Here is a 27,673-nt window from a genome sequence, read left to right on the forward strand (position 1 = left end):
GCTATTGTGGGTCTTGCAGCGTAGGACCCAACACCTAATTGGGTCCTTTATTTATGCATTTCATAACATATATAACTAAAAAGTACGACATAAAAAATCTAAAGACAATAAAACATTGATAAAACTTTGAATCTCCTACACTAATGTTTTAGAATTAAAATATATTCTATTATCCAAAATAAAAATATCTTATATGATACCAAAAATTTATAAATTATATGATGTAAATCAAAAATTTATTGGGGGCTCCAACAACTTTAATATGACAATATTAGAGAACAAAATTAAAAATTTTCAAAATTTTTTTAAAACTATGGGTTAGAGGCACCTTTCGAGCCCTAGTTTATTAGGTCTTGAAGGGCATGCCAAACCCAAGTCAATAAAAATAAAATATTTCATTTTTCTGACCTTGTGAGTTGATTCTGTCTACATCTTTATTTAGTTTCTTAGATTTAGGATTCTCCTTTTCTCTTCATTGTAACTCTTTTTTACACTTGAATTTTGCTCAGTTTTCTTTATCTATAGTTTTATTGAAAAGCATAACACTAATTTTTTGCATTTAATTCAAGGTTAAAGTTTATAATTTGATGAGGCATTATGCAGAGATACAAAGAGGTAGGGGGGATTGAATTCTCATGTATATGATAACATGGATTCCCAATCCGTCCACCAAAGGAAATCAATTGTTTTACTTTTTTTTAAAAAATATACCTATGTCGATGTTAGTGATCTTAGCACTTTCTTGCATTGATTAACTTTAATTTCTTGTCAACAAAGAGAAAGAGTGCATGTGCGTGTCCACAGTGCAAACAATTTATTTTGAGAAGGCAAAGACCAAGAAATTTAATTGGGTATAGCTGCTGGGTCTAGCCACACAGTCATACCCGTATGAAAAGGAAAACAAATTACAGTCTTCGGTCCTGCTAGGGCAAGACCCGTCTCTTTGTTTGTGTCTGTAGTGTAATCAAATTCTCAATCCGTCCACCAAAGGAAATCAATTGTTTTACTTTTTTAAAAAAATATATATACTTATGTCGATGTTAGTGATCTTAGCACTTTCTTGCATTGATTAACTTTAATTCCTTGTCAACAAAGGAAAGAGTGCATGTGCGTGTCCACAGTGCAAACAATTTATTTTGAGAAGGCAAAGACTAAGAAATTTAATTGGGTATAGCTGCTGGGTCTAGCCACACAGTCATACCCGTATGAAAAGGAAAACAAATTGCAGTCTTCGGTCCTGCTAAGGCAAGACCCGTCTCTCTGTTTGTGTCCATAGTGTAATCAATTTATTTTGAGAAGCCATTGACTAAGGCATTTAATTGGGTTTGGCTGCTGGGTCTAGCCAGATAGTTAGTTCCGTATGGAAAAAAAAAAAAAAACATTACAATCTTGGGTCCTATTGGGGTAGGACCCAACTTTAATGGTCTAGTAGGACCCAAAGCTATTGGGTCTGCTACAATGACCCAATTACAGTTTTGGATCCTGCTGGGGCAAGACCCAACTCTAATGATGCCAGCAGGACTCAACGCCATTAGGTCCTGGCTGCTGCAAGACCTAGCAACATTGTTTGACTTACAAACAACAAAGACAACATCCCCCACAGACATAGTTATTAATCTCGACCCGGGGGTTGACCCGACCAAGGGGTTAGGTCTTGGGTTTCATGGGTCGACCCGGGTCCACTCGAGTCAACCCGGAAAAAAATAAAAAAATTAAATTTTTAATATTTTATATGAAAAAATTAAGAAAAAATCAATGTAAATATAGGCTATACATATTGAAAATAATGAAGTTTAAAAGAATATTTTTTTAAAAAATTTATCCCACATTAAAAAGATATTATGTTAAGCTTTTAAGTTGAAATATTTAAACCAAAAAAATTTCTTATCCCACATTGAAAAAACGTAGTTTTTTTTTTTCTTTTCTTATAAAGATAGGGTATATGTACTAATGAGTTTCAAATCGCACATTAAAAAAAGATAATTTTTTTCCTAGGAACATAGAGTATATATACTAATGGGTTTCAAATCTCATATTTTTTTTTAAAAAAAAACTACGTCTTGGTCGGGTCTCGCCTAGGTCATGGGTTGACCCACCGGGTTGACCGAGTCGTTGCACTGACCGATCTTTTAACAAACTTGAACTGGTCTAGCCCCTGGGTCGGCCGGGTCTCAGGTCATCTCGCCGGGCCGGTCTGGGTTTAATAACATTGCCTACAAGCGATACAATGTATGTTGGGTCTGGCTGGGAATTGACACATTTTGGAAGGGTTTTAGGTCTGGATTGTCAACCAGACCCAACAACGCTGGATCTGACTACCAAAGCCAGTTCCATCGGCTTGTGGTAGAGAAGGCCACGCCCCCAGCCGCAATTGTTGACTAAAAACACGGGAACGATTTCTATAGTGTTTTCTCATTATATAGCGAAGCAACTGAGCAAGTCTACAGTTAATTGTTTCTTGGTTCACAGTACATGCATGCATAGTAAGTCCACAATGAATTATCTCTCAGTTCATAGTGCATTCATGTATAGTATAAAACCCATGTGTTTTAGAGTTTTGTTAATAATTATAATTTTTTTTTAAATCAGAGCATTAAAAAAAATAACAAACTAACACATACAATTTTTTTTTGAAAAATAATATAGTTTGGTAAAAAATATCACAATTGAAAAATGGGGGCATTTTAATCAAGTGGTCAAAATAAAGAGGTATAAATTCCAAGGGAAAAATGAGGAAAGAGAAAAGGAAAGGAGAGAATAAATAAATAAGATCTCCGAGACATTCTTGTAGCTTTAATTATGATATTTTTGGTAATATTAAAAGGGTTTTGACAAAATAAATTAATAATACTAAAAAATATTATTAATTATGATTGAAGGGAGCCATATATGCTAAAAATAAAGGTTGTCAAAAATATTTTTTTTGACATGACACGGAACATATAATATAAACTCGAATTGTAAAATTAGAAGTCAAATTTTTTAACTAAAAATCATAAGATCGCAAGTAAAATACTTTAACTAAAATCATAAAATCACAAAATAAACATCTGAACATCTTAAAATACATAATTCAAATACAAGTAAAATAAACAATACAAATATCCAAACATCTTAAATTACATAATTCATACATGTCCATAGTATTTTAATAACTAAAAGTTAACACATCTAAAACAAACAGTCTGTAAGTGTGTCATGTAAACTAAACACACCCTCATTGCCTATGTCTCCCTCATTATTCCTAAAACAGTCATCAAAATCATTACCATCTAAAGGATTATTACTGCTACTACTAGTACCAGCACCGATATTAGGAACATTAGTGCTACTACTAGTACTAGGACCAACACCAATATTGTCAACAATATTTAACTCCAAGCTCCTTGAATTATTTGGATTGACATTATTCTGAATCTCTAAATCATCTTAAATTCCATGACACTCCATCCCAACATCATTAAGATTTTCTTCATCATCACTTTCATCTTCTTTGTTGTTTTTCCTTTGTGTTGCACTATCAATGACACCGAGAAAGTCAAAGTTGGATGAACCATCATGTTTCTCTCCCTCGGTTATCCAATCATCATCAGATGAGAGATGATAAAAAACTTCACCAAAATCATTAGCTTGCTTTTTGACTTGGTTATCATTTAATTTCAGATTGCACATTACAAATACCAAGTCATTCATTTTTTTTTTCTAGTGCAAACGATTTCTTTGTTTTGTATGAACCCATATAAGCAATTCAAATTAATACCATATAAGATTCTTATAAAATATAAAAACATTAAAATTAAAAAGGAAAAAACTTATCATCTCAAATGCACTCCAGTTTCCCTCGCATCCAGATGAACTACAAGTCAAGCTTAGAACTTGAATTGCAAATTTTTATAGCTCTGGACATTCATCCCCATAAGAATCCCATTATTTAGCTGGAGTCTTTTTATCCCGTGTTATCTTGGCAACCTCAATACCGAACAACTCACTTGTATCCTTGAATGAATCAAGTTGCAAGTCAATTTTACACCTTTCACTTGCATCGGGCACTATCCTTTCTAAGCATTGATATAATCCAATTTTAATGTTGGCACTAATTTTAAAATTAGAATTATAATGATAATGAGGATTCAAATAATATGCTATTGCATGTAAAGGTATATGAAGTTGAAGTTCCCATCTTACATCAATGATATTCCATATAGACATATAACTACAAAATAAGAATAAGAATATTATCATCAACATTATATGACCTAGCTGGTAAACATTATAATCAACTGATAATAGTAAATAAATAATTAACAAGATATATAATCAATACCTTTTTTTCACAGAACCAAAATTCACTTGTATCTTCTCTTTTGCTTGATCCATTGCTTCATATATAAAACCTATAGCTGGTTTTTCATCTGAATCAACTAATCGAAGAACTTTTATCAAAGGATATGCTGCCTTAATACATGTAGTAACATCATGCCAAAACTTGCTGTCCAAAACACAACTTTGAATTCGCTTCCCTTTTTCTGTTTTTAAAAACCTACGTGACCTCCATTGGATGGAAGTAAACATTGTCATCAATTGTATCTTACAATCACTCAAACATCCAAAATTTAAGTATGCAGTAGCAAATCTAGTGGCAGCAGGCCTAATCAAATCCTTTCCTTTTGTAAAGTGTCTGAGCATAGAATTGAGAATAGTTCTTGAATATATGTATGAGGTGATTCTCCTCCCATTAGCAATAGTTACTTGATGGACCTCTAGTTTCTTCTCAAAATCTTTCAATATCAAGTTAATACAATGGGCAGCACATGGTGTCCAAAACAATCATTTTCTTTTTCCCATCAATAATTGCTTTGCTGCCTTATAATTTGCAGCATTGTCAGTGACTACTTGCACCACATTTTCCTCTCCAATCCTCTCCACAATAGCATCCAACATCTCAAATACCTTATTAGCAGTCTCGGATATATTAGAGGTATCTACCGATGATAAAAAAAAATAAAATTATCCCTTTAGGACTATTAACCAAAAAGTTGCAAATAGAACGTCTTTTCTTATCAGTCCATCCATCAAACATTATTGAGCAACCTATTTTTTTCCATTCTACCTTGTACTCCTCAAGCAAGTTGATCGTGTGATCTACTTTTTGCTTCAAATACTTCTTTCTAATATCATTGTAAGACGGAGGCTTAAAACCTGGCCCATGCTTTGCAACCAATTCAAGTGCCTTAACAAATTCAGAGTTTTTCACACAGTTAAATGGAATTGCACTGGTGTAGAAAAATCTTGTAATTTGTCGACATGCTTCTTTTCTAAGATCCCTTTTTAGTAGTTGATTGATGGTGGTTTGTGTACTTCCACTCCCACTTGCTACACTCTTTCCTTTGTCCATTGAGGTAATTTCATTCCCTTCATCATTATCTTTATCTTTTCCAATATATTGGAAAACCTTTCTTTTTTTCTCAGTTACTTCTTAATTTTTCACCAAAACATTCAACATCATCTTCTTTACATCTTCTGGTACTTGTTGGCATGGCTCAACATCCTTTTGAGTGTAAGCTAAATGATGCTTGAAACGGTAAATACCTTCACTGATAATTTTCTGACAATACTTGCACTGCACTCTTCAACATCTATACCATATTGCCATCCCACGTCAAGTCTATTGCCACTAGTAGTTTTTTTAGATGCCATGTAACCTGCAATTCAAAAATAAAAAAAAGGCAACTATTCAGCATAGATTGCAAATCAACAAGGGACATCGAAACAAAAAGTGATTGCAAATCAACCTGTAAAAACCCTGTGCTAATATTTTCAAACCTTAGTCAACTATATAATTAGCTAAAGCAGCCAATCACTTTACTTCAGAAATCTCTGATATGGTGTTTACAATAGCTCACATCAGATGTTCACGACAACTCAAACAAGAGAATTTCAACTTGCAAATTGATTTGAAACTCTATTGTAATTTTTTTTAAAGGGCGCAAAATCAGAAGCAATCAGAACAGAAGCCATAAAGTTATCATAGATCCTAGTCAGATGAATAATGAGTGCAACCAGTATATATCAAGTGCAAGCAATGGCATAAACTTATACAAAACCTCTCAAAAGGAACCCAACAAAAGCCAAAGCTATGGAAGCCTATGACAACCCATAGAGAAGTTGCCAGCTAACCTTTATCGAGAAAAGTGACTAAAGTTATAATAGTGTGGGAGAAAAAATTCTAGCCCTTGTCCACTGGAAATGGTTAAATATTCAGGATTTTAGGCTATAGCATAAATGCATATACAGAAAGGAGAATATTGTAGTAGTAATTACACCTCTAAGAAGTTCAGGTGGGTGGGGAAAAAAAAATCACTTGACAGAGACAAAGAAGTCAGGCAAATACTGACCTATCCAGTAATACACATTGAGAATTAAATGCAAAATATAAAAAACCAGCAATCTTACACATTAAGAACCAGCAATCTTAGTTACAAGAAATTACAACATACAAAAACAACAAGCAAGAAATTAAACGGAGCCCTTCATATAAGAAATTTGACATGAACTGCCACACACACACTCTTTTCTTTCATTCACATTTGCAAATTAGAATCACAATCAAGAAAAGAAGTGAAAAGAAATGATAAGATGAAGGAAGAAGCAAGATGATCACCAAAGATGGGGAAAACAAAAACTAAATTTACTTGGTACGTTCAAAAAACAAGAATTTAATTAGACAAGAGGAATCAGAAACTACCATCCTAAGCTATTAAATTTGAAGATAAATATCCATTTTAATTATATGCTTGCAAAAAATAATCGACAAGCATCAGGTTTCTAACTTTCCCAATGATCCCCACCGCGAAAATGAAATGATACATGTGTAGAGCTTTTCAAAAGAATGGCTTATCCAATATAGGCATTAATTGTTTGTCCTTAGAAGGTATATGACTTCATTAACAAAAACATTTTTTTTCTTGTAATTTTGTTGTGCCATTATATTGAGAAACTATTCACAATTTACTCGCCTGAATGGAATTCGTTCACAAATTGACACTAAAAATAAATCAATTTGAAAAAGAATAAAAAAATTAAACTTAACTGGATAAAAACACAAACAGGAAAAAAGCTAGTGGAAGTGCCTTAATAGTGAACTTACGAGGAGTTTCCACGTTCATACAAGAATGCAGTAGGCTTTTCTTGTGTCCCAGTACTGAAAATAAAGTAAAGCAGTCCAAGAGTGCAATCCTGGAATGCTTCGTTGTCTATGCAAAATTGCAGAATCTACAACAGCAACACCAAAGCAAGCAAGATCAAACAAAGATTCAGAGCAGTGCAGCACAACTCCCCCTCCGAAAAAATACCCAGCAGCAAACCAAGTAATAGTAGAATACCCAGAAGATAAACACAGATTCACATAATACTTAGATAATTTTTGTCTCTAATCACCACCATTAGACAGAAAAAAACAAAGCTTGGGATTGAGAATCAATTCTTACCTTCGTCTCGCCAAGAATGCTCCGGATCGGGAGAAAGTGATTTTTTAAATTGTTAGGGAAAGGGGAAAGGGGAAAGGGGAAAGAAAAACGAAGTCAAGGTCCAGGGAGATTGGGAGAGTGGGAGACGGGGACTTGGAATTTGGAAAGAGATCGGTGCAGTGGTGCTGAGTCAAAGGAGCATTTGCAATTTTGCATTTCTAATTGTCTGCTGCGACTTTGCATTTGCCATTTGGTGAAACCGTGAAAATAAAACGGTGAAAGACTGAATGAAAGTGAAATTTTTGGTTAACTTGTGAAAACGTTATGTTTTTTACATTTTTTACGAGTTAACCGGTTTTTCTATGAGTTTAACCAAGTCAGCCTGATTTTATATGTTTTTTGTGTTTTAACTCGTAAAATCGGACGATTTTACGAGTTAAAAACACATTTTTAACAACCATGCTAAAAATAGCGAGTGGCTCTCAAAATTTTAAAATAAAAAATATCTTATTATAGGTGTCCTTTTAAACGTGATTTTAGTCATTAGATTAAAGTAACTGCTATGAAATGTTTAGAAGACAAAAGCAAAACTGAGATGCTGGTTTCAAAAGTTGTAAAAATTAGAATATACTAGCTAGGGTCCGCATTACGCCACAATTCAGATTAATTTTGTTTGAACAGTAATAAAAAATATCCGTGAGTTGCTAACATTAGTAATTATAAATTCTCTTTTAGTATCAAGTTATATGATAATATAACATTCCTAAACATTCTTAAAAACTTAAAAGAAAATTTTAAAAATGAGCCACGTGGAAAAAAAAAAAGAACTAATGAACCATAAATGTTTCCTAAAAAAAATGAATGTAATTAAAAATTGTGCCACTTTTATAACCATATTGTATGGTAATACTAAGAAAAACAGTTAACAAACGGAACATGTGGATTTTTTAAAAAAAAAAAATTGTGAACACATCATCAAACTCTACAATAAGAAAAATAAACAATTTTAGGTAATGTTTGTATTTTAAATAATATTGATTGGATTGTACTTATGATTAAAATGGACTAGATAGGATTAGACTAGAGAAATAATTGCGTTGTGTTTGGTATTCTTTGGATTGGAGTGTATAATTTGTTTTATTTTATTTTTAGTAGACATAGAAATGAGATTCGTCAACCTGGAGCTTGCATCTAGACTGGTATGAGTTTAAAAATAATAGAGAAATGATTGACTTGAACCGATTCGGTCATAATCTTGAGTCGATCTGTGACTTGATCATCCCGAGATAAAAACATGTTAAGAAATCCATTGAATTTTTTTTAAAAAAATAAGGTTGCTTTGATTTTTTTTTTATTTGGGTCAACTCGAGTTGATCTTCTAGACCTGTAACCTAAGTCTTGTCCTGGGTCAACTCTTAAATAAGATTTTAAAATTATGACAATAACCACTTTTTATCTATATATGAACCTGGATCAATCCTAATTGACCCTCTTGACATGTGACTCAAGCATTGCCTTGGATATGCCCCCAAGTTTTTTTTATTGAAATATAATAATAATCAATTTTATCTTTACTTTAACTTAGATAAACTCGGGTTGACCCTCTGAACTCTTAACCAAGGCTTGCCCCACGTCAACTCCAAAGTAAGGTTTTTAAAACTATAATAACAATTATTTTTATTTTTATATTTCTTTAGGTTAACCCGGGTTGGTTATCCATACTTGTGACCTAGACCTTGCTCCAGGTCGACCTTTTAGTTAGGTTTTAAAACTATGTTAATAATCATTTGTATTTTTATATTGACTAAGGTTAATGGTCAACCCAACCCTTGAGCTAGACTTAGTCATGAGTCAACCTCTAAGTTGAGTTTTAAAACTATGATAATAATCAATTTTATCATTACATTGATACGGGTCAAATATCAACTCGACTTGTAACCATGGTCTGGCCTTGGGTCGACTTTTGAGTCGAGTTTTAAAATTATGATAATAATCACTTTTATCATCATATTGATTCAGATCAATGGTGAACCGACCCGTGATCTAGGCCTCCCTAGGTCCACTCTCAAATCGTGTTTTTTTAAACTATAATAATAACTAATTTTATTTTTATATTGATTCAGATTAACCTAATTTAACTCTTGAGTAGAGAATCGAACAAGTTTTTCTTATCCTTTTTAGTGGAATAAAAATTTCTCTACTAAAATAACATTAGGTAAGACAAGTTTGTTTTTCTACTGTTTAAAAGTATACCTAACAGCTTCATAAAAAAAATTATTATGTTTAGTTTATCGAATCTTGCATACTAAATACTAACTTAGAGCCCAACACTATAACCACTTGGATACACAAATAATTATTGATCATTTATGTCCATCTTCTTTTAAGCAAAACTTTTATTGTGTTTTTTTTAAGAAATAGGAGACACAGTGCCTGATGAGACTTGAATTTTAAATATCTTTTTGGTGATTGGAAAATTAAGAAATTAGGATTTTTTAGCTAGTTTTTTTTTTAATTTATTTTCATCTAAAAAATAAAAAGAAACACCATAACACTTTTTATAATTCCTCTAATAACCCAAAAACAATAAAAAATTAAAATTAATTGAATAAAAAACACTAAACTAAACTCAATTTTTTTTTAAGGATGTTTAGAGAAAAAGTTATAATTATCAAACTATTGTCATAGAATAATACTAGTTGATGTAAAAACATAGAATATAGTAGTTAAAAAGTTGTTGAATAGATGAATTTTTTTTATTATTATTTTTAAGAGATTTTCTTTTTTCTTTTTTTCTTTTTAGCTCAATTTTTTAAAAAATATTATCGTTCTAAATCAAAATAGAAATAATTAAATAAATATATAAGGATTGACACGGAAAAAAAAAATCTATTTTAAACCTTTTTTTTTTTTTGTAAATAACACTTCAAAAATATCAATTCATAATGTGAGATCAATATATCAATTCAAATTAAATGTTCAAATTGAAAAAATAAAATCAAATGGGCACCTTTCTTTCTCTTACGCGGTATCATCATTCCGTAGAAACTGTCCGAAAGGGGACGCGTTTTGAGTGGTCAAAATCAATGATAGTACTCAGTGGGCAAGCCAGCGAGAAACGCAAGCCACACCATCATGAATGACGTCATGAATACCACCTCAGCAAACACATCAGCTGGGAAAGTGGGTGCCTTCTGATGGCGTCTGAAGACTGAAAAATCATTTAACGCCGACGTTTCTTGCTGACGCGCCCCCTATTGCGTCACCTTTGCTACCTTAATTACTCTAATCTTCACAAGAGTCTTCATATTCTAGATGCCCACCTACCCTAGGTGAGGGCATTTTCATCCTTTCGTCCTTCAAGATGACAAAAAAGACCTCTATAAATCGCCCAACTTCGGAGAATTTTCCAGACAAGAAACCATCATCAACTCTACCACCACTACAGCGAAGAAAATTTGCATATTCCTTTGTTTTTAGTATCTTGATTGAAAAGGTTCTTTCGAGCCCCGTTTTCTCCCTAGCTTTGTTTTTCAACCGCCGGTACACTGAGTAATCCAACATGGAAAATGAGAAAGGCGAGGTGAGTGCTTCCAACACGGGTGAACTGGATATTGAGCAAGAAGACCAGAAGATCGAGCAGTTTTTCGCGTTGATTAGAAGATTTCAGGAAGCACGTAACAGAAGGAAAGATGAGTTGGAGGAGAAGCAAAAGAAGAAGAAGGTAAGAAGGTTAAATGATAAAGAACCGCAGCCAAGCTGGGTGCCATCTTTTGAATGGGAAGATTTCACAGACGATATCAAGTTTAGAAGGCCTCCTCTCATCTTCCCCAGTCCTTGTAATGGCAAGAATGTCTTAGATGACAAGAAACCTGAAGAAGAAGATGGTTTAGATCTCAGCCTCACTCTATAATGTTGTACGTACGTCGTTGTTCAATTAAATCAGTTAATCAATGCATGGTTTCTGACTCTCTTTTTGTTCATCTGTTCATGTATCATCTAAGTTGTTACTTTGTGTTCTTCTGGATTTTTGGTTTCAGAATTGTATCATGGATTGAAAGGGGGTATGATTCCCCTCCATTAGCTTTGAAATCGATGTATAATATGACATTAACATTAAACGACAACATGCTTGCGAATTTCCATGGCGAAGTCCTGTTGAAGGGGTAATTTGATCATAATATAAATGATAAAGAAAGGCTTAAACTTCGTGTCCAAGAAAGCTCACGTCTCCGCCCCATAAAGCATTGAAGTTAGACAAGTCTGGTGAACTGATGGTTAGATGCTTCAGAAATCAGAAAGCGCGAGTCTTTTGTGGACAGGAATCGAGTATGGACCCCTTGCCGTGTGTTTACGTTTGCCTTTTTTTAAAAATAAAATAAAAATATATATTATTTTAATTTTTATAACTTAAGATTTAAAATATAATTAAAATTATTCATGTAATTAGTAAGTTTTTACTTTATTGCTGAAAAATAAAAGAATATTTGAAATGAAATGCTTGCGCGCTGTCGCAGATATTTGGGCTTATAAAATAAATATACTTAATAGTATTATAATTGTAAATTAGCGTTATAATTGTAAATTAACGTTAAGTAAGTAATATAAACTAAAGATATAATGAAGCAAATATTTAAAAAAAGTAGTTGCGTTGGTAATAAAAAATTTAGAGACTGAACAAAATAATTTGTAGCAATTTGCAGTATTTTGTGATAAAAAATACAATGTTTTTGCCATATAATTTAACTTTCTGTTAATAAAAAACAAAAAAAAATTATAAAATTATATTTTCTACGAACTTAATATTAAAAAAACTAACAAAGATAATTTTGGAAGGAAAAAAAACCCATGATGAAAAACATTGTAGCAATTGACAATGTTTTATGAAGAAAACTACAATGCTTTCCCCAATAAAATAAAATAAAAAACCATTTAGATAAATATTATAGCAATCCACAGTGTTTTGTGAGAAAAACTACAACGCTTTTCCCGTATGATTTAACTTTATTGTAGTTATAATTCTTAACAAACTCAATATTAAAAAAAATCAACAAAGATAATTTTAAAAAAATCATAAAAAAAATCATATGGGAAAACACTGCAACAATTCACAGTGTTTTAAAGAAAAAAAATTATAAAATTAAATTCTTATTCAACTTCATATTAAAAAAAAATATCAACAGAGACAATTTTAGACAAAAAAACACAAAAAAAAAAAAAATCATGTTGGAAACACTGTAGCAATTCACAATGTTTTGTGATGAAAGCTATAGTGCTTCCCTACATGATTTAGCCTTATTTGTAATGACTTGTAATTGTAAAAAACTCAATATTAAAAAAAAAAAATTGAGAGATAATTTTGAAAAAAATATAAGAAAAAAAAACCATGTGAAGAGACACTGTAGCAATCCACAATGTTTTGTGAGGAAAGCTACAGTGTTTTTCCTATATGATTAAGCTTTATTACAAAGTTAAATTCTAACCAACTCAATATATAAAAAATACAATCGAAGAAGATAATTTTTTGAAAAAATTTTTATAAAAGATGAAAACACAAAAGAAACTAGAAAAAAAACTATGTGAGGAAAAATTGTATCAATCTATAGTGTTTTATCAGGAAAAACTTGCATTTACTTGTAATTGCAATTTTTATCAGCTTAATATTTAAAACACTATTGTGGAAAAAAAACATTGAAGCAATACATAGTAATTTACGAGGAAAGTTGCATTCTTTCGTCACATATTGTAACTGTAATTTTTAACCAGTTTAATATTAAAAAAAAAGATAACTACAGAGAAAATCATTAAAAAAAAAACCACGTAGAAAAACATTGTAGCAATCAACAATATTTTTTTTTTAAAAAATTACAAAACTAAAATATAAAAAAAATCGGCAAATATAATTTTAAAAAATAAATAAAATAAAATAAAAAATTATGTGAGAAAACACTGTAGAAATCTACAGTATTTTAAAGAAAAATATTATAAAGTAAAATTTTTAACCAGCTCAATATTTTAAAAAATAAAATCAATAAAAATAATTGTAGAAAAAAAAAAAAAAAAGGAAAGTTGACAAAAAAAAAAGATTTTGGAAAAAGAATGAAAAAAAAAACAGGGGAAAGTTGGAAAAAAAATAATAAAAAAAAAAATAATACACTATAAATTATTGTTGTAAGCCACTAATTTAGGTGTGGGGGAATACAGTAATTCCCCCCACACCAGATATTGTTATAAAATATATTATAATACTAAACAATTTGTTTACTTTCGTGGATGGTAATTGATGGATTGTTGAATTGACAAGGCAGCAAATTTCCGATGATACAATTGATAGTTTGATACACGGGTGGAAATGATTACTCGCATGCTTAGGTGTATATATATTTTTTTAATTTTTTAAAAATTATTTTTAAAATTAACATATCAAAACAACTTAAATTATATATTTTTTTAACATATTTAAAAAATATTCTTTTAAATTTAATTATTTACAATATGTATAATCTATATTTATATGAATTTTTTTTAAAAAAAATTTCATATAAAATATTTAAATCTTATTTTTTTTTCCAGGCTAATCTAAGTTGACTCGAATTGACTCATAAAACTTGAGACCCGGCTTCTTGGCCGGGTCAACCTCAAACTGTGTTTAATAACTATAGTTAACATGGATGAATAATTTGATTATGGCTTAATTTTGATGTGTAAGAACCTAGTTTCGCGATGTAAAATAAATAAATAAATAAATTTAGGTGTCCATGACATGTGTTTGGGAGATGATTAGCCATTGATTCATAAGAAGATAGGGAAAAAAATTAAGAAATAAAAAAGAACTTGATTATTCAAGATAGACATCCGAAGCTGTTAAAGTCATCCAAAAATTTAAATGGGTTTCCATAATTAATTTTGCTCACCAAATGCGCACAAGTTTCTAGAAAATCTAGTATAATAATCCATTTATTTTAATATGATAAAATAAAGAGTACTCTTCACGCAATTAAGTGAAAAGTTGAATTTTATTCTAGTTTTATTATATTATATTGTTATTTATTATTTAATTAAATAAATTGAAATAAATTTAAATTGAAATTTTAACTCACAATCCTATTTAAGAAAAAACCATAGGAAACTATTATCTTCGCTAACCTGTTCATCCTTCGTGTTCATATTGCTCTTTGGAAGAATCGGGTTTTGACATTGAAATCTGACAGAACTCCCAGCAGAAGCAGATTTCAGTTTTCAGATGTAAGAGACAAGGCTTGATGCAATAAACTTGGATGATATTCCTGCATCAATAAAGGAAACCCTTGCTCATGATTCGGCGAGACCCATCCTTCCCCCATTCATGCAAATGCACAAGGTAGGGATTACAAATGTCATTTTTCTAACACCTTTTAGCCTCATTTTTGCCGAGCAGGGTCACTACCTTTCCAGCTTTGTTAGCGATCGAAGAGCTCTGTCCAAAGACATGGACCTCCTATTCTCTTTTGTTCATTGCATGTTTTCTTTAGTTCCTTGCGGAAGCAGCAAGAACAATGCCTAAAGGTAGCTATCAATAGCACTTTTTGTTGGACCTTTTTGGTTTCCATGGGTCATTGAACCACTCTATGCATGTTTGAGTGCAAAGTTTACTCTTCCATCATTGATAGTTCTTTTACATTCTGTCATCGATCCTTGCCTTACAAGTTTCGTCCTTTTGCTTGCAGATTTAATCATTTTGAATCATTTCATGAGTGAGAGATAACCCTTTCTAGACTAATCCATTAGGCATGTCATTTTTTGAAGGATTCATCCAAGTGTTGCTTGATTTCAATCTTGTTGCCACCCTCTTACATTTGTCTTCGACTTCATTTCAAAAATAAAAAAAACCCTTTTCAAAAATAATCTCTCTGATGCCATAGATGTGATTTTCTTTATAGCTGCAACGAATTTCTGGAAAACTAAAAGGGTCGATGTCACTAGCTTTTCCTACAACATCTATTTTTTACCTATCAGAAACTTGTAGCAAGAAATTATGTAATGCATTTTGTGTTTTCCTTCAAATAGAGAAAGTGAAATAAATTTAAGATATCATAGGCGAATGCCATGGATTCTCATTTTTCATTTATATTCTGTATAAAGTCCAACCAATAGCTTTAGAATAGTCTAACATGCATGGCTTTCTACATTAGCACAAATAATGAGATAGATCTTAATAACCTTTATTGATTTCTCAGGTATGTATGAGAATCAGAGCACATGAAGAAGTTTTTGGTGAGATTGCGGGTTAATTTACGGCTGAAAATGTAGCTGGTGAGGGATCAAATGAAAGGGAAGATGGAGGCTAGGTTCAGTGTCAAGGGAAAGAAGATATGGAATTACTAATTTTTTTTTTAAAAAAAAATTAATCCAAACTTCTAATATTTAATATAAAGGCTCTTTAGTCATTACATGAAAAATAATACACCCTTGCAAATAATCATATATTTTTTTGTTGATTTTTTTAATGATGATGTTAAATATTAGCATGGCTATTAGATTCAAGATATAAATGATAAATTTTTAAATTATAATGGGTATTTATAATATGATCAAACTATAGCATGTCAAAGATAATTTTTCCTTTAAAGTAATTTATGGCTATCAAGAATCTTGCTGCTTAAAGCATTTTCAAAGTAAGATGTTATTTAGAAGAGTTAAATTAATAATATGATTTTTTATAGTATAAATATGATTTATTTTTTTACATATATGTACTTCAATATTAAAAAATTCATTTAGAAGAATTAATTGTATTTTAATATATTTGATGTACTAGAAGATGAAAATATATCATTATTTTAATAATATTTTGTTATTGATTTTTTGTATCAATTGAGTTTTGGCTTTATTTCAACACATGTAAGACTGATTTTTTTTTTTTTAAGGAGAAAAGGAGCGTTTTATATGATTATTCTATTAGAATGCGTAAAAAAGGGATGATAAGATAAACATAATCTTTTTTTATTATTAATATAGATGTTCGGGTCAAGTTATGTTTATCTCGATTAAATTTATGAATCCTAAAATTAATGACCACGTAAGTTTCTTGTGGCCATCATATTAGCAATTACAAAACTCAAATATAAAACCACATAAAAAACAAATTTCTTGATCGCTATTATCACTGGATTACCTGCTAAATAGTTTTAAGAAAAATAATGTTTGACATGTACAGTTAAAAATAACATATCTTTAATTTAGCATCTCTTGACCATTAATGTTGGAGATGCCTTTATGTAACTAAAAATTTATGAGTTGTTTATTATTCCACAATTAGTTTTTATTTTTTTAAAAAGCAAGTATGGTAGCGTGTTAAATGTAAAGTCTCTCTAGGAATAAAAGATTTGGTTGTATCTTTTGAATTTCATTTAAATTAATTCAAAAAACAAAAGAAAATCCCAATTCATTTTTAATTTAGGAATTAATTTTTTCTACAATTTGAGAGTGGAATAAGGAACATGCAGGGTTGTTTAAGAATATGATTGTGATTATTTTTTAAAGTATTTTTTATTTAAAAATATATTAAAATAATATATATTTTTTTAAAAAAAATTATTTTTGATATTAACACATCAAAATATCTAAAAACATTAAAAAATATTAATTTAAAATAAAAAAATAAAATATATATATATATATTTTTAATATTTTTTAAAATACAAAAATAAACATTATCAAAAATCAAAACCATAACTTAATGATGATTCGATGACTAGGAATAGTCAAGGTGGTCAAATGAGGAGAATCGAGTGTATCATGACATTTTAGATTTACTGGGCCTGGTCAGCTTTGCAATAGTTGGACTTGTGTTTCATTATCCTATTTGGGCTTTAATTTCTATCCAGCTCATTAATTGCAAGTGCAATCAGGCATTCGATATATGTATGTATCTATGTATATGTATATATTTCGACTAGTACAATCAAGCTTTGCAATAGTTGTACTTGATACATTCACTGATTGTGTTCAATATCTTTATTTATTAGAATTATATTTTAATTTAATTAAATAATAGTAAAAATAGATACATATATAAAATTAATTGAATAAAATCAAAAAGAAAATAAATTTATCGTAAGGTTACACTTATTAAAAATACTATACAAAAATAAAATAAATATTTTTCATATTTAAAAATATTGTTCAATTATATTAAACATTAAAAAATTATAGATAAATTAGAATAATCTCTTTCAAAAATTATATACTTGAAAAAATAATAAGAAAACAACTTTTATTTAAAACATACTAAATACAAAAAATAAAAATAAAAATCAGAGAGAGAAGGCATTAATTTCAATATATATTAAAAAAATTATTTTAAAAAAAACATGATTTTTTTCTAAAAAAACAAAAAAAAAAAAAATCAAGCAAACACTTGGCCCCATTTAGATAGGGCCAATGCAAGGGCCCTATTTTGTTTTTTTTTTTTAATTATTATTATTATTATTTAAAATACAATTGGTTGTTCGCCTTAATATTTTTTGAAGAAAAAAATTGGATGATACGTTGCCTAGTATTCCCTAGACTCAGTGGTCAGAAAAAGGGGTCTGTACTTTTTTGATACAAAAACCTATTTTCAATCTAAAAAAAATTTAAATACCTTGAAAAACCCATAAATAACCTAAAAAAACAACACAAAAACTCGAACACATAAACTCTTTCCGAGCTTTGATATGCTTTTTAAGGCAATTTCAAGGTAAGAAAAACATCTAAGTTAAACTCTCCCTCATCAAACGGAATATTTTGACACCATAATTGATTATTTTGGTGGTTATAATTGGTGTCAATGTTAATTTTCTCTCTCGACCATTGAAATCCTACATCATCTCTTTTTTCTCTCAAACCAGAGATTAAAAAGAAAAGAAAAATAACCTTTTTTGTATCAAAATTGAATTTGTAAAGTTTATTTAAAAAAAAAATTGGAACAAGTATAATTTGTGTTTGAGGACTAAAATATTTTTTTTATGATCACTTTGAAAGCATTATTTATTTGTGGTGCTCTTTTCACTTTGGTTCTATGTTTTTTAATTTTATCTGTAATCACAAATTTAATTTAATTAATCTTTAATTATATTTAAAAAATGCAATCATGAAAAATAAAAATTTAAGAATTAAAATGAAGAAAAAAAATTTGAGTAATAAACCCACATTAAAATGTGAGTTAGAGTCTTTGTAATTGTAATTAATAAACTCAGTCGTTGTTGTTCTTCGGGTAAGGAATTCATTGGATTTGTCCTTTGAAACTTCTTGTCCAGTTTCCCTTCGGTGGGATTTCTAATTGCCAAAATTCGAAGGACTCCAATAGTTTTTTGTATTTTAAAAAATAATTTTTTTTTAATTTTTTTAATTTTTTTCTTTACTTTAAATTAATATTTTCTAATATTTTGATGTGCTATATAAAAAATATATTTTATTTAAAAATTATTTTAATATATTAAAAAAAAAAACATTTTAAAACCGCAACTATAATTATAAACACCTACTTGAGCTTGTTTTGGAGTGTAGTTTTAGTTATTTTTCAAAATGATTTTTACTTGGAAAGACATTAAAATAATATTTTTTAATTATTTTTTTAAAATCATTTTTAATATTAATATATCAAAATAATTTAAAAACACTAAAATAATATTAATTTTTTTAAAAAAAATTAAAACTTTTTTAAAATATAAAAATAAACATATCAGACCCTCACCAGCCACCACGCTACTATAACAAAAGAAGGAATCATATGGCATCCTGAAGAAAAGCCGTTAGGTTATAATAATATTAGGGTTTTTATATTTTTTAAACATATTTTTTTTCTTTTAAAAAGTTAGATTTGTATTCCTTTTAAGCATGTCCGGTGGACCTCTCTAGCAAAAAAAAAAAAAAAAAAAAAAAACAAAAAAAACAAAAAGAGCTCGTCCAATCTCTTTAATGTTTTAGTCTCCAGGCCCATTATCTTGGTGCTCAGGTCAGCTGGCCCAAAAGGTATAATATAATAAAAAATATAGTTGGTGTTTCTTTTAAAAAATATTTTTACTTAAAAAATATAATAAAACGATATATTTTTTATTTTTAAAAATTATTTTGATATTAATATATCAAAATAATATGAAAATATCAAAAAATTATTAATTTAAAATAAAAAAATTAATTTTTTTTTAAATATTTTTAAAATATAAAAATAAACAGGTTTGGTTTAAAGAGTAATTGAAAAAGTTAAAAAAGAAAAAGTTAAAAAAGAAAATTAAAACGAAATAGTGAAAAGTAGGAAGACAAGAAGAAGCGGAGGTAATGTCATCTTTGATGCTTTTCGTATTTTAATATTTGCTTTTCGCCTTTAATAGGGCATCTTCAAGAGAAAAACTTGAAAGGAAAGCAAAAGGAAAACGACAAGAAATCTAGACTTTCATCTCTTGTTTTTATAATTTCAAGGAAAGAGTTACATCTCTGTATATTGCTCCATATAGCTAAAAGTTTATTTAATATATTTTTATGTGTGAAACTTTTGATTAAAATTGTATTAGTTAATTAAAAAATAATTATATTAATATCAAATATATTAAAATACAATTGATATTCTGAATATATATACACACACCATATGAAAAAATGATTTTTATTGACCTCAACAATATTCAAAAAGCTATATTAAATGTTCTAAGATGCTCATGACATATGAGCGTGTAGAAAGTAAAAGGTATCATTAAGTTTGGTACATCAACAAGACCAAGAGGCAATATAAAAAGACCTTTCCATAGTGACCTAAAGATCTCATTGTCTCTGCCATAATATATTTTTTATTTATATATTAAAGAATAATATAAATCATATATTTTGATCTTATCTAATAGCTTATATTTTTTTGGGTTGAATTAATTTTCTTGAACATGATATCAAAATTTTGATGACCAAACGGTTATAAGTTTGAATTTTACCATCTTTATTTATTTAATAAAAATCAAGTACAAGATAAAATAAGCTCGTATAAATTTCAAGTTAAAAAAAACTTTTATTTGAAGGAGTATATTAGAAAATAATATAAATTATATTTTAGGACCTCATCTAATAGCTTAAAATTTTAAATGAAAATGATCTTTTTGTCAAAAATAATATGAAAACACTAAAATAAAATTTAAATTAAAAAAATAATTTTTAAAAATACAAAAATAAATATGCTATTAGTCATTCTTACTTGTCGTAAACGGTGATAAGCCTTTCAACTGCATCACTTGCATTACGTGTATTACGTGTCAACAGTATATTTACAGAAGCTCCCCTGCCGGTGCAATGCAACTGCTCCTTGAAGTCATCATGGGATACTGTGATGTTGTCATAAGCACCGATGATCATGTGCTTCCAATATTGAGGTTGTTGTGATACATATATTACTATTTATTTTCTATTTTTTTAAAAAATCATACTTCCAAAAAAACTTATAATCTTGAAGGCTAAGTTGGTCATTTCAGGAGTTCCTTGTGTTTCTCAGAAACTTCTCCCACCAGCTTCGGTCCAGAAATACTTAAATTACGTGCCCATCTTCCGGGAAGAATATATATTCACCTCTCCTCTCCCTATTAATTAATAGCAAGGAACACAGAGCACGAGAACAAATATACCAGCACCTTATTAATGAAGAGAAAGCACGGCATGGAAGGAGAAGGAGGAGAGGGAAACATGGTGGTTGATGAAGAAGAAGAGAAGATCAATACCTTTTACACTTTGGTTAGAAATATAAGAGATGCCCATAATCAAATGTTGAGTGGTTCGAAAGGGAAAGGGAAAGGGAAAGCGGAGGAAAAAGAAATGAAATCAACTTGGACCCCATCTTTCACCTGGGAAGATTTTGCCGAGGAGGATCATCATGAGCAATTCAGAGGCAATTTTGAAATGCTCCCCCCTCCTCCTCCTCCTCCTCCTTCCTATAAGAATATTGATGAAGGACAACAACCCACAACAGATCAGAAAAGGCAAGATCAAGATTTAGATCTCAATCTTTCACTTTGATGGGCTTTTTTTCTCTTAATATATTGAGGTCATCATCGATTATTCAACCATGCTAGACAACTCAAAGTCAAGCATGTTTTTTCATGTACTCGATCATCATTTTGTTCACTTACTATATTATTACCGTCACTGTTCTTCTCTTTGTAACCTAATTGCAAGAACTGCAGTACTGGAAGTCTCTGTATACTTTTTTATCACATCTCCAAATGAATATATTTGCAGCCACCAAGACATTGCAAATTATCACCATCAACGTATAGATATGCCTCCTAGTATGCCAGTTTTCACTGCTGATCACTAGTGTTCTTGATTATCATGTCGGTACAACTCCCAATACATCATCTCGTTTCCATTTTGTTTTAATTTATCTAGATTGATTGTCTTAACTTGCCGTCACAAGTAATAATTGTTATACAGTAAACTGATTTGAGTGATTGTGATTCATCTGAAAGAGATGGATGTTGTGGAGAATGATAGTAAATTTACAACTAATATTCATGATTTCCTCTGGTTTTTTGTGGTGCATATGGCGAGATTGACTGGGACTGTTCATATGGGAACGCATGGCAGCTGCTTCTCATGATGTGGTCTCCATCCTACTCAATAAAGTAAAATCAAAACTTCCTGATGGTCAGCTCCTTTGTCCAATCGAAACTCGAACCCTCTGGTCTCAGGCAACTACTTTCTTTTTGCAAGGAATTAAGAGTTGAACATACATATATAAACCAAGCTCTTCTTTTGGAAAGTTTCTCTGAATGGCGCACCGACAGAGATACAGAAATCATTAGAAAGGGACTTGAGCTCCCCTATATTTCGTAGTGGCAGACGTGAAGAACAGTAGCCCACCGAAATCTATGTTGTGGAAAGCACTCAGACCCTGTTCAGTAGTGTTCACTCTCTCGTATTTTTCCCAATTGAGAGTGGAGGACCTAGGAGTTTATAGCCAAGCAGCTCTCTGTTCTTCTATTCCTTTGGAATTCTTGGTGGGAAAAATTCTGACCACATCTTCTCTGTCACAAAGTACCATTTTTCATATCAGGTTTCTGCTCCAGACCAGCCCTCTACATGATTCCTTTTTCACTGAAGCGTTGACCCATGGGCTGCAAGTATAACTACAGAAGAAAAGGCCTCACCCTCACCAGCTGTCCAAAACAAGCTTACAAATAGCTACAGTCTCAGGGCACTAGCAATTTTACTTGTCCATCAAGAGGTCCTCCAAAGTCATGGTCTAGTTGTGAACAAATCCTCGCGTTTCATGATTTCTTCTAAGAGGATCAAATTCTTTCAACTATTAAATACACCAGTCTCTAGTTTCTGTTTTTCAGCTTTAATAATTTTAGGTTCAAACATTATGCTCTGCTTTACATACCCAAAAAAAAACCTCTGGAAAGTAGAGCATGTATTAATTGTAAGAGCTTGAAGCATCGGTAATATGGTTGGAAGTGATATCAAGATGGGATCCTTGCAGCAGGAGCAAAAATAAGTATGGCTACGCTGAATTATAAATTGACTATTTGGAATTCTAACTAAGAGCGACTAAATTTCATCATAAAGACAGTGGCATTGCACTACTATAGCCGGAACAAATATATACTAGCACCCTTATTACAACAAAGCAACTATTCCATTGTAAGTTACAATTTTTTTCTCTAAAGGAGAAGATAAGAGAGAAGGGATATTTTACACTAATACAACACACTTGAAAGGGAAATGGTGCAAGCACAAGCCAATCTCAAGCTCCTTACTGGTAGATAAGCCAAAAAAATTTGCCCCACTAGTTTTGTTCTGAACTTGAAGGACTCTTCCCCAGTTTAGATAACTTTTGATCTCCAGTCCTTGGACTGTTAAACCCTCTTCCACCGGATTTGGGACTTTTCTCCCCTCTTAATTCACTTATACGAGGACTATATGTGTACGAGAGACGAGGGCTTTGATGGCTTTTAGGATTATTTGCTGGTGTTGTAGTGGAGCTTGAGATTTTAGGACTACTTGTGTGCCTGAACTCTCCACGGCTTCGGGTGATAACCTCATCCAAAATCTCTCCATCTCCTCCATAAGCAGCTCCTTCCCCCAGCTCTGCCTCCTATAGACAAAGTGAAGAAATTGTAAATGTGAAGTGGAAGTGAATGGAGGATGGATTTTCCTTTTAATTATGTTGGGAAAGGAATCTTACTGTTGCGAGATCGAATGGCAAAGCTGGTGCTTCTTCATACTCGGCTGCATCCAAGTCTTGAAGGTGTGCTCCTTTGAAAAACTTGGGAAGGCAGTATTGTCTTACTGGAACCAAAAGCATGATCATCAAGGGAAACATGAGGCCCGCAATCGGTATCCAAGTGAGACCAAAACATATCAGCAAATAAGCCGTCTGGAAAATTGTAAACATGGCAATTGACTTGAAAGGAACTGTTTCTACGAATGTGGCATGGAAATCTTCAAGTACTCTGCAAGAAAAATAAGTTAATTCAGACATGAGAACAAGCGAGAAAGCAAGACATGTGGAACTGTGAAAGATGAAGGATTTGAAGTCATTACTTGTATCTTCTGCTCGGTGCGGTGAAGAGCAATAATATTCTTTCCCAAAACTGGTTACCAGGCAAACTTTCAATCGCCATGAAGGCAAAATAGCCCCAAAGGACTGAGGTTGGGATCATTTTGAGGAAGGGCATGGCTGCAACACAACCTCCAACCATTGTGGCTTGAAGCAAATTACTTACACGTTGTTCTTTGACCTCAACAGGCAATAGGTCATCAATTTCCTTCTCAATGTCAAATACTGTCTCATCGACTGGGGCATCTATATGGCCTGTACATGTAGCTGCTTGGATGGTTGATTCTTTGAATTCCTTCAGACCCTGCACAAGATATTTAGCAATTCTCAATTACTTTCTGCAAAACTAGATAATTTGATTTCATCTAGGAATTCCAAAATTACGATCATGTTTACTCTCAGGACAAAACAAAATGGTGAACAGCAACCTAAGTTGCAAACATACTTGAGAGGGCTGTTGGCACATCAAAGGAGTCTGAATTTTGTGATAAGCTTCTTGCATATTTCCATACAATTGTCCCAAGCTGGCATTCTTTCTCAGACTTGTACGTGCTGTTGCGACAAGTCTATTTCGAAGCAACTGCATAATAAGCAAATACTAATCTTAGAAAGATTTAATGCACGGAGTTACCACGACGACAAAACAAGACAACTTATTTCTTCAACACTGACTATTGAAAGAACCTTGATTTTTTGAGAGATTTCAGGGTAGATTACCTGGTACTTAAGAGTGGCCAGACTCTTTGTATGCATTGGAGATTGGGGAATGACTCCATTTGATGGTGGGATTCCAATAAGACCACACATTAAGGTCTGTCATCATTAATGAAAATATTATGAATGTTTGAGAAAAGAAAATCCAGTAGGATGAGACGGTTCTAGTAAGAAGGGAATTTGCATACCAGAAATCCCAAAAGAAGCAAGTCATAATGATAAGAAGATGGCTTTCTCAAGTTGAACTCCTTCTGCTGAGCAAGTTGAGATGCTACACTATGGTCAAAATAGTAAAGCACCGCGATCATCGTAGCAGGAATGAAAGCTCCAATTATGTAGGAAATGGGAACATCTAACATCTCCTGTCATGTGAAGATTAAAATAGCTAGTTTAGTTTAATATGTAGAGATAAAATTCTTTGTTTTCCGGATGACGGAAAGAAGAGACAGAACTTGCCTTGACTACAGTCCAGTTCTCATATGCACCAGGGGACCAGGGATTTGGGCTGAAAAGACGCCGGGGGATTCCTCGGGGAACATTTCCTGTCGGAATATAAGAAACAGCTGTCCATACTAGAACCATGAGGGGTACACCGTAGTCTGCTACTAAACTTCTAAGCCAACCTGTCAGGAAAATGATTTTAAGCTTTCAAAATAAAAGAATATGGTAATCTTTAAAGTAACCAAGATTCCCGACTGATCATAAGTAGTAAAAGCCCTCAGTATTCTATCAGAAACCTGAATTTTGATCTACATACCACTCCCATAGCGCCATGATCTTGCCTTGCGGCTTCTTAATGCAGTGAGCAGGAGGCCAAATGATAGAACCAAAGCAAACATTCCATTTGCGAACCTCCATGAAGGTATAAACTCCATTGATTTTGGATCTTCTCGTCTTGGAATGCGGAATTCATCCACGAGACCCTTAACAGTCAAGTCAATTACTTAGTTTAACTGCTAATTAAACAATAATTAACAACATGCCATCATCATAATGCAGTTGAAGTCTTTAACTACTCTTACTTTGATAGCCTGTTGCATGAAGAGCATTGCAATAAGCAGACCAAACAGCTCTCCAGCTACACGAGTGAACCTATTGATAATTGAGCATGCTCCTAAGACAGCCAGTAAGAACAGCAAGAGTGAAGTCCAAACACATACCCTGCAAGATCATATAACCAGGTAAGTTTTGTCAAGCAGAGGAAGCAAGCATAAAAAGAGATCATCTAAGACCTATAAAAAGGGATTAATCAGCTTACCATCCAGTCCATGCTAGAAATAAGTTCCTTCCCAAATCAGCTCTCTCTTTGGCAAAGTTGAACATAAATGTGTACATAATGACTGTCGGCTCTGCAACTCCCAATATCAGCAAAGGTTGACCTCCAATAATTGAGTGTATGATACCACAAACTGCGGTGGACGCCAGGGTCTGAACTGCTGTTAGAACTCCATCTGCAAGTGCAAGGTAGATTTCATGATGTGCTAAAATTTCACAGAACATCATGTCTTTTCTTTTTCTTCTTTTCACCTTGAGATTAAAATGGTTTGATAAAAAGTTGGCGCAAGTGAAAAAAGAATGTGCATGATTTCAGCAAGCTAACATCAATCTTTTTTAGAAAAAAAGAATATTCAACAGAAGAAAAAAAAAAGTTCCTTGCTGAGTTCATGTTAATACCAGTATTTCTCTCCAATTGTTCCCCAAATGAGATGACCGGAATCGCGGAAGCAAAGAATATATATGTGGTGGGAGCCAAAATCCTGAAAATAACATTAATATATATGAAACCAATAATCATATTGAAAATTATTCATAAAGGAGGCCTAAAATGCAAAGAATGTAAATGTCAGAAAAATGGCAACTACTGCAAACCATGCACGACAAAATTTTGTGTGATCACTAAGAGATGAGACTTTACCTGAAGCCTGCTCTAAATCCACCTGTCCAGTCTTGCTTGTAACACATCAATCTTCCCCGAAGGTCATTCTTGATTCCACGGAAAGGCACAAATGTCTCCTCCATGAAGTTATCCGACAGGAAGCTCAGTGGTGAAAAGTACTGCGTACTTGTTTTCTTCCTTCTTTGAAAGCTTGTAACAGATGACTAGACTACTCAGACGATAAGCAAGAATACCCTCTAGCGACAATGTTGGGATTTTAGAGGGAGGAGTGGATTTGCCATTGAGAAACTGATTGGTGATAGAAATTACATAACTGGAAAATAATCAGTAAGATCAACTCTTAGAAGGGATGGAGCAAAAAAGAAAAAGAAAGATAAATCCACAGGCGAGCTTGCTCTATACACAACAAAGTGAGTTAATGATGCGATGGCTAGCAAAGTTTGGAGGACAAAAGAGTGCCAACGGGGAAAGCTTGCAGTTCAGTACAGAATTTGGTGGGTTGGTGACCACAAAAAAAGAGCAGCAGACTTCTTGAAACTCCTCTTGAGTTCAATGTGTTGGCACTTGGAAGAGAAGAAAGCTCCAGATATATATAGTAATAACAGTTTCTTGTGCAGACAGCAATACGGGTCAAGAGGGAATGGTGAGTCAAATTAATGAAGAGTCATTAGCTTGGGGGTTCAATAATCCTCTCTACCCTTGATCTTTTCCACTTGCATGCACTCTCCGCTTTAACTGGACCACGTCAGCTACACTGTGGTAGATGGATCCACCAGGAAGGTTCAGTTACATTTCACGGACTTTATTTAGCCAAAAAGTGTCGCATACAGGTAGCAGTATGTTTTGAAGGCACTTCTTGGCCACATTGTGAGCAATAGTTGACTTCTCTTGAATTTATTTAGGTTATAAATCATAGTGTCTGGTGTTCATTATACAGTAGAGATCATGACCCTATGATACAGCCATATCAGCATCTTCCCCCACATTAGTTTGGGGCCTGGGGGGGTTATTATTTGATGCGCCAATTAAGATACC

At 31.8% G+C, this 27,673-nt stretch overlaps 1 protein-coding gene and 1 long non-coding RNA gene across 2 annotated transcripts; one reads left to right on the top strand and one right to left on the bottom strand.

Moving 5' to 3' along the window:
* Positions 1-21,031: 21,031 nt before the first annotated feature.
* Positions 21,032-22,813, top strand: LOC140955323 (uncharacterized). The gene is made up of 2 exons (XR_012169270.1): positions 21,032-22,087; positions 22,176-22,813. It is a non-coding gene; the product is annotated as an uncharacterized lncRNA (long non-coding RNA).
* Positions 22,814-23,020: 207 nt separating this feature from the next.
* Positions 23,021-27,271, bottom strand: LOC118046924 (probable boron transporter 2). The gene is made up of 12 exons (XM_035056022.2): positions 26,657-27,271; positions 26,416-26,498; positions 26,000-26,192; positions 25,764-25,902; positions 25,499-25,664; positions 25,198-25,364; positions 24,930-25,103; positions 24,745-24,840; positions 24,473-24,607; positions 24,012-24,331; positions 23,653-23,920; positions 23,021-23,562 (listed from the first exon to the last, which is right to left on the bottom strand). The coding sequence occupies exons 1-12, from the start codon at positions 26,758-26,760 to the stop codon at positions 23,254-23,256; spliced, it is 2,154 nt and encodes a 717-aa protein (XP_034911913.1). The 5' UTR covers positions 26,761-27,271; the 3' UTR covers positions 23,021-23,253.
* Between the last annotated feature and the right edge of the window lie 402 nt (positions 27,272-27,673).

Source organism: Populus alba, chromosome 2, assembly GCF_005239225.2.
Source record: "Populus alba chromosome 2, ASM523922v2, whole genome shotgun sequence".
Taxonomy (NCBI): domain Eukaryota; kingdom Viridiplantae; phylum Streptophyta; class Magnoliopsida; order Malpighiales; family Salicaceae; genus Populus; species Populus alba.